Source organism: Triticum dicoccoides, chromosome 2A, assembly GCF_002162155.2.
Source record: "Triticum dicoccoides isolate Atlit2015 ecotype Zavitan chromosome 2A, WEW_v2.0, whole genome shotgun sequence".
In the NCBI taxonomy this organism is placed as follows: Eukaryota; Viridiplantae; Streptophyta; class Magnoliopsida; order Poales; family Poaceae; genus Triticum; species Triticum dicoccoides.
The window spans coordinates 38464401-38475804 of record NC_041382.1 but is presented as its reverse complement, the minus strand read 5'-3'; the positions used below and the strand labels follow the sequence as shown (position 1 = coordinate 38475804).

The window sequence follows — 11404 nt, the reverse complement described above, 5'->3', positions numbered from 1 at the left end:
CCCCACACACACACACACGCGCACACAATATAAAGCAAAACACTACACCAGACAACATCACAATATGTTACCCATGTTTCACAGCAAAGCACAGATGCATCAGACACCATCACAATATGTTGCCCATGTTTCACAGCAAAGCACACATGAGCTTCCAACGTGGGAAAATAACAACCAAGCAAAGCAGCATATGAGAAACTAAACAAGATTTCCCGATGTTGGCCGGTAAGCAGCAACGGCAAGGCACAGACGGCTATAGGCACCGACGCGAGGCTATAACAGCAGCGACAAGCGTGGAAGCATCAACGTCACTACAATGTTGAAGTAAAAGGCCAATTGTACTCAACTTTGCTAGTGGGCAGCACTCTCCATCATGGAACGCATGACTGCTAATCGAAAGATATAGCGAGCGGCTGACGCAAACATAGAAATCAGTATGGTTTTTTAACATTTTTTTCTTTATTAAAAAACAAAGGTAAGCAACCTGAATCAGTAGGCAATCAATTGTAGCTAACTTTGACAATCAACCAAACACGCCTAACTTATGATGAGTACAATTGTAGTCCTACTCTTATGAGTTATGTCTGTGTCCCGCTGAATTGAATGAGACGATACATGTTGCACTAGCACATAACATGACTTTGGAGATGGTCTCTTAAAGCCGCTACCCAACTATCACTAATAATCCTAACACTAGAGACAGTTTCAAAGTGGTCTACGATAATAACCACTACGGGTGGTTCCTACATTTCAAGCACGGCTAGTACTTGAACAGGTTTCGGGGAAGGAACTTTCTAAGTATTAGTTACCAGATGATTAACAGTTTCTATTCACATCACATAAGTCACTGAAAGGCATATATAGTAGAACATAAATATCACAAGTATCACAACTCAAGATCAAAGACAACGACATTCACATTTTCACGATCACATCACAATTTCAGACTTCACAGTTTTAAAATAGTATATAACAAAGTATAAATGTGTTTTCTCTGTTTCCCATCTATTGCAAACTCAGAATTCGTTGGCCTCAGGGTGGTTGAACTTGTGGACAGTAAGTCATATTTTCTATGGTCTGACCCTCATTGCCACTACAATGCCCCCCCCCCCTCCCCCAAAAAAGACAAAACATCAACCCAAGGAGAAGCACGGACACTCTGCAATGCATGGGAAGGGGCTATATGCATGATGTAAACAACACCACCACCGACTCCTATTCATATATGCCTTCATGCACCAACATGGAGTATTCCATAACAAGAGCTATATATGAGGAACTAGAGGCACCGTGGACACTCCTTTCACAGATTAGCCTACACCACATAGAAGATTTCTGATGCTACCCATCAAAATCCCCACCATCATCATTAGAACTCATAGAGTTTCCCTGACTAGAGAGTGCCCCTTCACATTGCAATCCTCTATATTCTTCTATAAGAAGAAGCAAGGTAGAAAAGTAGTGCTTTTATCCATCTTGGAGGGCTAAACCTAGGTATATCCTGTGTCCCCTATTTTCTGTGTTCTAGACCCTTGGTATCCTAGCGTGACATCCCCGCGACTAAATGTTGCCCGTACTCCCTCTAGTACCACTATTAGGAATGACGTAAAAATCCTCGGCAGAACTCTCCATCTTTTATGATGACATGTTGAATGGAGAACCCAACTACCAATGTCTAGAACATTGCAAGGTCACACTTTGGAATTTCTGAACCGAGGATGGGTTGAATATGTAATAATTAATATGAAAATGGTAGAAAGACATAAACTAAAAATAATATAAGTAGCTCCAATTCCAATACCTTGATGACTTTGCGCTTTGTTGCCTAAGCCACACTCAACATGATGTTAATGTGAATACCTCTGATTGGTCTGTTGCTGGTATCACCGAGGAAAGTGCATCTAGGTGCCTTAGTAAGTTTTGGTATGGATTACAACAAATTAAAGAGAATAATGAGGCTGCTAAGTGCATGAGCAGGTTTTAGTCCCAAGTGTGAAGGTTGTCGAGGATCGGTGCCCCCCCCCCCTTCCCCCCAAAGTGAAAAGACTCGAGACTCCAGTTTTTAGCTTTACGTCCACTATATAGTTGTATATTTTTAAGTCCTTACTATAGCCCAAAAATCTAACCCCACCCCCTCTCTCTTCCAGTTTAGTGAAACCGTACTTATGTAACTCTACAACGAGGCCTACTACTCTATTTATGACAAAACTCCAGTTTCACCCCTATTCAACTTAGAATTTGTGAAACAACTTGAATTTCATATTCACTTGTTTCAACTACTCATGCTATGGATGGGCCATCTCGTCATAAGGCTAGCGTCACGGAACAGCCACGACCCTTCTTCCATGACCTTACTTTGAACTAGTGTTTGCCACATAGGTTGCGGGAAAGAAGAGTGAGCTGAGGCAGAACTTGAAGCATGGGAGAAGGAAAAAGAAGTGTACAAGCTAGGTTGTAAGGCTCCCTTGTATAATAGACCAAACATTGACCATGCATGAATTTAACAAATAAAATATAAGTTATATGTAACAAAAAATATGTAATTAATTATAACTTTTTTCGAATATGAATCCAATAATATACCTTTTTAACATATATAACTTATATTTTCCTATTCAAACTCACTGTCAAATTTTTACACAAAATATGAGGGGCGTTAGAAGTTGGAGTGACTACAGTACTTTATTTTGTCCAATCATCTAGAGAATTTACTGTAAACCAAAGTTTTGCAGCACACAACCTGAGGAAGCTGCAGCTTGTAGAAGCGAAACTATTCAGGTTGCAGTATATTGTACACATTTAAGTAACCGTGTGCCCTGGTCAATGGGTTCCTTTATGATCTTAAATCTCTCGATGAGAAAAGTTCCTTGAAGTTTAGAGTAGTTCTGCAGACAAGTAGAGGAACATAAATCTTGAAGTGCACCCGGGGGTCAGAGAGTGCTACGGTTCCACTTATTATGTAGCATGGAAATTCTATGCTTCACCAAAGTAGCACCCAATTTTCTTCAACTTCCACTAAACACTAGCGCATGCATGGTGTTCTGGATCCAGCAAACCAAACCAGGAACCTCTGTGACTTCTGATCTTGGAACGTAGATCGGTACTTGTTGATGCTTGCCGGGCCTCTGGCATGTCATGTCAATCCCGTGCAACAGCCACCAGCTGTTTTCCGATGTTGCGCCCGTAGAAGAGCCCGACAAGAGCTGCCGGCATGTTCTCGATCCCCTCGGCGACGTCCTCCACGTAGGTGATGTTCTCTTCCTTGAGGTGACCCACCATCTCCTCTTCGAACTTGCGGTAGGTGCCGAAGTACTCCGTCACGATGAATCCCTCTATGCGGACGCGCTTGGTAACGACGCAGGCAAGGTTGCACACGCCCTCATGCAGCTCCAGGTTGTACTGCGAAATCAACCCGCACATGGCCACCCGCCCATGCAGCCTCATGTTGAGTAGCGCAGCGTCTAATATTGCACCACCCACATTGTCGAAGTAGATGTCAATGCCCTCTGGGAAGCACCTGATAGAGGAAAGCGTCATGACACCAATTACTCTTGATTAATCGGCCCAAAGTGTGGAACACAGTGGTATAGCACCGAAAGGGGCTTGCAATTAACCTCTTTAGTGCGGCGTTGAGGTCCTGTTCCTTCTTGTAGTTGAAGGCATCGTCAAATCCAAACTTTGTTTTCAGGAGGTTGACCTGAAGAGAAGGCAAATTTATCCCATGAGAAATGGTGTGCTAGCTAAGTTACGAAAGACATTGATATTTGGGGATCTGTGAAATTGCTAAAGGCAGTGAGGCAAAATCAGTATGAACAAAACCATCCACCGTCTGGGGAAGGCACGGCCGGAGGAGAAGAGAAAAAGAGCATCTACATACCTTCTCATCAGAACCGGCACTGCCAACTACGTAGCAACCTGTCATCTTGGCAAGCTGCCCAACAAGTTGTCCGACGGCGCCTGATGCTGCAGAGATAAACACATAGTCGCCTTTTTTTGGCTTGGCCACGTCGAAAAATCCAGCATATGCAGTAAGGCCTGGCATGCCTGAATTATGAAAAAAATGCATTATGAATACCTGAACATGACATGGTATACTACACTAGTTTACATATTCTATCATGGATGCATGATGAACTAGGTTTCAGTGCTTAGTGAATCAAGGTTGCCTTATTTGGTTGATTATAGCAAGTTCTTGTAGTAACAAACAACCAGACAAGTACTAATATATAGTGAACTCACCGAGAACACCTAAGTAGTACGACAGCGGTAATTCGGGATGGTTGATCTTGAAAAGCGACTCCGGAGTAGTGATCAAGGTGTATTCTTCACATGCTGTCATTCCCCACACCAGATCACCGGCCTTGTAATCCGGGTGCCCGGATTCCACCACCTTGCTGACACCGAAAGTCGGTATAATCTGGTAGGATTCAAAGGAGGAACCAAAATTTCAAGGTTTTCGGCGGGGAAATATTTCTGAAAAAAAGATCCTGAATCCAGGTCCATCCATTTGCAGAACTGCTGATTAGATTACAGTGAAAACATACACGTACGGTACCTCCCCTGGGACGTAGTCCGGGACGTAGCTGGGCTCCTTGTGGTTGGTCATCCGGCTGCGCATGTAGGGATCGCAGGAGAGGTACATGTTCTTCACCATCACCGCCGCCGACCCGGGCGGGACGGCCAGGCGCACCGTCGCCGTGACGAGCTCCATGTCGTCCTCGGTGGGGAACCCCGTCACATGCCGCTTCAGGATCACGCTCCTGTTGCTCACCTCCGCCGCCGCCGCCATTGTTTCCTTTCTTTCTTGGACGTACAGAACGCGGGGATGAACTGGTGATTTTCTCGGATATCTAACGCCTTCGGGAGGGTATGTTTGGTGCGTGGCGGATGGAGATCGAGCGGGTGGTGGGAGCGGCCGGCCGGCCGGCAGATAAAACTATCAGCAGACCACCCCTCGTCCTCTCCGCCGCGGCATCATCAACTTGCGTGAATTAATTAAACTAGATACACGACACTAGATGGCTGGCTGATTTCGAATAAGATCTTTGTCTATGAGACACGGGGCCACCCTTGTGGTTGTGGACTTGGATGTGCATAGCAAAAACAAAATCCACCACCAGCTATACCAGGGATGGCTTGAGAGGAGACACGTGACCATACCTGATAACTGTGTCTTTCGGCAACCGAGATAGGCGACTTCCACTATAGGAAAACGAAAATTTAACGCCCACACGTCAACTCGTCCACACGCTTCCATCACCGTCCAGTAACTTTTACACGAATCTTGACACGAATTAGCTGATTTTATATGCCATGTAGGACAATTCGCGTGTGTGGTGTGTGAGAGAGGTCGCCCACACATCCGTTTTACTACACGGAGGGGCCGGTGTGTGGACGTTTAGCAGTTCGCCCACACACCAGTTTTCAGTCACGCACAAGGGCTGTTGTGTGGGCGTTTGCCATCTCACCGACACACCCGCCTCCTCTCCCACATCCAAGCTGCTAGTTGCTATGCGTTTTGCAGTGTATTTGGCAACTGCCCTAGTATGATTGCAAGCAGATGGCAACTCTTTTTTTTATCCGAACATGTCAGTTGCCATATGTTTTGCATGGTACATGGCAAACTGCCCTAGCGTGCACGTAAGCAGATGGCAACTCTTTTTTTTTAAATGGCAACTGCCCTAGCGTGTTTGTGAGCACATGGCAACTCTCTCTTTTACCCGAACATGTTTTTTGCCATGCCTTTTTTTGTAGCGCTATATGGCAACTTCCTAGTGTTAGTAGGTGGCAACTCCTAAAGTTTTGAAATCATGGCAACTGCAGTAGACCAGACCACACATGGCAACAGCTGTAATTGTCCAAAAAATGGCAATCTGAAACTTTGACCTGAGATGGCAACTGCAGTTGAGCAAACATGACAACTATAGTTGTCGGACATGGCAACCGTAGTTCAGCGACATGGCAACTGCACTTAAACGAATATGGACGAGGGTCCGGCCCATGGCAACTGCGGGGCGCACGTGTCACGTGGGGCATGCGGGACCACGAGGTACGAGGCCTGACGTACCGCGCGTGTGGGCGTTATCTATTTCGCCCACACGCACGCGTGTAAGAGGGACCGGGAGGAAAAAAAAAGACGTGTGGGCGCTAATTGTTTTGCCCACACACACGTGTGGGCTGGTCTTCTTAGACACCACACAGAACATGTGGGCAGATTTTTTAACGCCCACACGTGTGACAGTTATCGGCGTCCTAGGAAAAACATACTATGTGTGTTGTGTTTCTGGACCTTTTAGAATAAACTACTCCATCGTGAGTAACATCTTATTAACTCCTGAAAACACGGATCGGCCCCCGCACCTTCTCCGGGCGACACGGGCGGCGGCCATCTCCTCCACCCTCCACCGGCAGGATCTAAGTCTGCTCCCCTAGCCGTCATCGGAGGACGTCGCCGGCAGTGGCGGAGCTTGAGAATAATTCAAGAGGGGGCCATTAGTCAAAAGGAACCAAGTTAATAGGGAAGGAGGGGCTAATTTGTAATTTAAACATTAATTAGGCTCATGATGTAGCTTGTTCTTCAATAGATGCAAAAAATAAGGGGGGGCCATGGCCCCTGTTGGTCTCCACTAAGCTCCGCCACTGGTCGCCGGGCAAAGTTCCTGCGGCCGACGGCGACGGCGAAGACTCATTCTACGTGCAGCGGCGGCGGTGTAGAGGGATGCGTATGTGGCAGATGTGCTGCGCGGTGGGTCGGCGTCGCTCGGGGTATGAGCTGCACGGCGGCCTGTGATCTTGTCAGGGTCTTCCCTCTGGATCAAGTGGTCGATCAGCAGCTTCAAGTCGCAGGCTCGCAGCTTCTCGTGCGGTGTCTCCTCCTCTGGCGGACGGCGTAGGGACTCCAGATCGTGGCTGAAAGGCATCTAAATTGCATGTGTCAAGCACGTACGAAGGTACATGATGCATGCTTACATGGATGCACGGTGGCCCACCAGGCATCTCTTGGATCTTCGTGCATGGAGCCGTCTGATGGCCCTTGTCGGCTCTTGGCGGCGCACTTGATCCTGAAGGTGACTCCTTGCTACAGTTGGTGCCATGGCTCGCGTACGGATGCGTTGTCATCTACGATTACATCTTACACGGGCATGGTTACAAGACCTCGCGATCCCACGAAGGTTCGCGGCCGACAACGATGGATCTGGTGGTGACCACCCGCGGTGCTATGATCCACGGCTTGGTGGTGGTGATTCAGATTCGGTCGACCGAGTGAGAGTGACTGCACACTGTGCTGCAGCGACCTCCTACGGCTCCACAACAACGGTGGTCATTGCAAGATCTTCGGTCCATCTCAGGATCCAGTGGTTGACTTCGGCAGTGGGATGCAAATTATGAACGACCACTTGACGCAGATGAATGGTTGTGCAGTGGCGACGGTCACATCGCATGTAACTACTTGGATCGTGGAAAAGTGGTGGCGACAACACTTGCATGACTTCGATGGTGGTACTACTCGAGCACCCGGTCACGAGATCCAGGGTGAAAGCCTAGGTATGAACCGAACTGGTTATGCCTGTCAATGGTGTTGTTTTTTTTACGTCGTTACCTTGTTGAAGGCATTGTCCGGATATGCTTCGACTGATTCGTCAAAGTGAAAACCTAGATTCTGCCCTTGGTGGTTGAATCCGGTAACGGTGACGCTTGAGTGTCGCTTCCTTCTTGAAGACGTTGTTGTTGAAGAACCCCGTTGTCTGTGTGGTGTCATTGGATAATTGGTGTGGATATGATGTTTACTGTAGTTTGCCGATCGTGGCTCTGATCATTTTGGGTTTTTCTTTTTGCTCGGCTACACATAGCTTTGGTCTTATATGACTTTGCTATTTGCTGCCGTGTTTTTTTTGTGTGCGTTTGTGTTGGCTGTGTGCATCTTAACTATGCAGAGGTCGGATGTGTGCTCTTTTGATTTGTATTTTCTTGATGCTCCTTTATTAGCTAATAGATTCCACCCTTTATAAAAAATGTATTGTGTTTCTTGGTAAGCCTAGTGTGTTTTACCAGCCGCTCGGCTTATAGCGCTTTAAGCGTGTGTTGGAGTCACGACAGGTCCTCGGCTTACCACCAAGAACACGTGGCACCGTTGTACACAATCCATGTACAATTGCAGCCAAGCTCAAAGAGATGGGGCCTCTGTACACATTCGATACGGTTCTCAGTCCGCCTGCTCTTCTGCCTCTTCCACAGAGCCATGATTCTTCATTCGCCCGGCAATAAACGATCCAGATACATGGTCCTGCTTTGTATCTGCGCTTACTGATAGAAATAACTCGTCGGCTGGTATGCTCTGGGTCAAGGATACGCCAACAGACTTCACATCGGGATCAGCCTTATTTACGGTCAAAACACTCTCAGACAAGAATCCCGTTACAACCAATACAGACTCCCTCGATCAACTTACAACACAGTTTCCTAACAAAAGTTGTATTTTGTTACACTCCAATATCTCATGCATACTCTATAGGAGTATGCTACGCAAAGGAAATACATGTATCAACTTCATAGTGCTCAACAACAGTAGCTCATATAGGATGGGTTGAACCAGTGAACCGCCTAGTATTTATACTACTATGGCCGGAACGGTCATACAACTTTGGTGAACCTACCTGACTTTGTCATGCAGGAGGGCCATCGTGTATACAGCCATATAACTTGTATGTTCAACCAACCCATGAGATTAGCAGACCACAAGCCCTAAAAATGAAATGCAAATTTGCAGACTATGCATACACCTTTCGAGTATATACTAGTTTTAACCATGTATTTGTGAAATCATTATCAAATTTTAAAAATACGCGTGTGACCCTAAGTATAAAAATTGGCAATTTGAAAGTATGGTCTTGTGGAAAACGCTCCACCCCAAACACTAGACACCAGCGCCTCCCTCCCCTCTTGACGTCGCCTCAGGGCAAGACCCGTGCGGCTGATGGAGGTGGCGGGGTTGCCTTCCATCTCCAAACCAAACCTCTCATGCTTCCCTCCCCACATCATTAGTGGTGTCGCGAGGCTCCAGCTGTAGGCGGTGCACCCGAGACCTCCTCCTTTGTCCCTCCCTTAGATGTTCTTAACCAGATCATTGCTTCACATAGCCTGATCGGGACCTCCACATGCGCGCTCCTCCTCAGTTGTTGCGGGATTTGCGGCCTCTCCTCAAAGTCATGCACCATGCTCCATCGGACGTTTTAGGATGGATTGGTGTGCCTCGTCGCCGGATCTGGTGCTTAGCCCTCCCTTACGTCTTGATCTGTCCCCTTCACCCAATCATCCATGTGTTGCTATATGAGGTTGCGTGTTTCTGGTTGTTTTTGTTTGGTCATTTCCTAGTGCGTACGATGCTCCCACCAGCCCTTGTTCTCCACCTCTGCCATCGGGCTGATCTCTCTTCTATAGATCTTCTTCTTTGGTTGGTTTCGTGGCGGTTGGCTCGGTGGCCAGTGGCGCATGCTTGTTGTGCTATTCATGGTTGTCTTCCTCCTGCGATGGTGCTGTGTTTGGTGCATGGTTGCAGTCATCTCTTCCATGGCACTCGTGCTCATGCAATTGGGGGTCACTTGAGCTGGTGATGTCTGTCATCCCGGTGAGCTTGCGGTTCTACTATCGTGGTCGTTGCTCTCACATTTTGCAAGTTCCTTCGGTGCATGTGATATGCTTCCATGCTTGTTGGTTGTTGATGGTCACTGTTGTTCTTGCTTGGGGTGCTACTACTTTGTCTAGGCCACGGATCGCCGGCATATGTGCCAATAACCTCAAGTCACTTGTCGTTGTTTTGGTGGTGGTTTGTGTTTGGGTCGCTTGGTGCCTCTTGTAGGTGCGTAAACTTCTTTCTATCTAATTAAGTGTGCATCTATAGCTTGCCCGCAGCGCGCGAGAGCATTCCCCCGCCTCTGTGCGGTGCACTACTTGGCCGGCCCTTTAGTTGCTATGACCGTAAGTTTGTTTGTTTGTGTTTTTCTTTTTTCAAATTTTGTTTACATCTCAAAAACAACACTCTATATAAATTACTTTACCTAAATTTGAAAAGCGGTCATCGAGCATTTAAAAAATATTCACTAGTGTAAAATTAATGTTTGCACCAATTTAAAAAATCGTTGATAGCATTAAAAAATGAATGTTCGTGACATTTAGAAAATGTTCACATGTTTCAAAAAATTGTTTGTGGCATTTCTTAAAAATATTTCATAATGTCGAAAAATGATCGCATAATTTCGAGATAATATTTCATACTATTCATAAAAATTGCATATTTTCAAAAGTTTCCTTCACATTTAAAAACATGTTTAGACAATGTAAAATAATGTTTGTGCAGTTATAGAAATGTTTCATATCATTGAATAAAATTTACTTGATATTTAAATAAAATTCAGACGTTCCAAAAATATGTTCATGATTTTTTTTTAAAAATGTATACAATGTAACAAAATGAATGGATAATATTAAAACATTATTTCGTACAATTCAAGAATGTTCATGATATTTACAGAAAATAATCACAATTTTTCAGAAAATTTGTTCGTGACATTTTTAAAAACTGTTAATACATTGCAGAAAGAATGTTCATTTAATATTGAAAAATGTTCCCTTGTATTATAAAATGATTTGCATTTGTTTAAACAAAATGTTTAAAATATATATTTAAAAATGTTAATAATATATTTTAAATTGTTCAAAAAATATAAAAAATGTTACACTATATATGAAATATGTATAACATGTTTGAAAAAATTGGACATCTATTTGAAAAAAAACAAAAAGACAAAGAAAACCGGTAAACAAACATAGAAAACCAACAAAGGATGAAAACAAAAACCAAAGAAAAAAATCTGCAAAGAAACATAGAAAACCACAACAAAAATCAATGAAAACCACCAGAGTAAAAATCACACGGAAGTCAGACATAATAGCTTCTCTGTAAACCGCTCCCGCAAGTCCTGTATTGGATGACCCTTAATTCATGCAGCTCTTCTGCGTGATTTGAAACAAATATGGTCTCATTATCCGACGATATTGCACGAGTTGGATCAGGTGAGAGGAACCATGGTTGGAGGGCACCGGGTGGCATGAGGAAGGCGGGGCAATGGCACTAGCCGACCTTAAGCCTGCAGAGACCCTGTACCTACCGCATTCAGCGCTCATTGTCGTTGATTGCCGATGCAGGCGAACAACCCAAGCAACGAGAGATGGGCCAACAAACTTTGAGCGTTTATGCAGTGCGAACCGGTCGGTTTTGGATACCTTCTAGAAGGTTCCTTGAATTTGCTTTCTTTTCTCTGTTTGTTTTTTTACTGTTTTTTTCTATTTTCATTTTTCATCTTTTTTTGTTTCTAGTTCCTGGTACACCCTTCTTATTTCCCGTGTT

The 11404-nt window shown here is 45.1% G+C and overlaps 1 protein-coding gene across 2 annotated transcripts; it reads right to left on the bottom strand.

Moving 5' to 3' along the window:
- Nucleotides 1–2915: 2915 nt before the first annotated feature.
- Nucleotides 2916–5600, bottom strand: LOC119353041 (2-alkenal reductase (NADP(+)-dependent)-like). 2 transcript variants are annotated; one of them, XM_037619619.1, is made up of 6 exons: nucleotides 5587–5600; nucleotides 4556–4766; nucleotides 4240–4417; nucleotides 3878–4044; nucleotides 3615–3697; nucleotides 2916–3517 (listed from the first exon to the last, which is right to left on the bottom strand). In XM_037619619.1, exons 1-6 carry the CDS (start codon nucleotides 5598–5600, stop codon nucleotides 3139–3141), a joined length of 1032 nt encoding a protein of 343 aa, XP_037475516.1. In that variant the 3' UTR covers nucleotides 2916–3138. The 2 variants fall into 2 exon arrangements, with proteins under 2 accessions (XP_037475516.1, XP_037475515.1); XM_037619618.1 differs by lacking the exon at nucleotides 5587–5600 and having other exon boundaries at nucleotides 4556–4888.
- Between the last annotated feature and the right edge of the window lie 5804 nt (nucleotides 5601–11404).

Bases quoted from the DNA above. Each gene is read 5' to 3' on its own strand.
- LOC119353041 (XM_037619618.1), bottom strand. From the start codon at position 4,789: ATGGCGGCGGCGGCGGAGGTGAGCAACAGGAGCGTGATCCTGAAGCGG. The intron at 4,045-4,239 runs GTGAGTTCACTA...TTCATAATTCAG, and splicing joins GTACTACTTAGGTGTTCTCG to GCATGCCAGGCCTTACTGCA. The intron at 3,518-3,614 runs GTTAATTGCAAG...TTCCTCTATCAG, and splicing joins CTCAACGCCGCACTAAAGAG to GTGCTTCCCAGAGGGCATTG.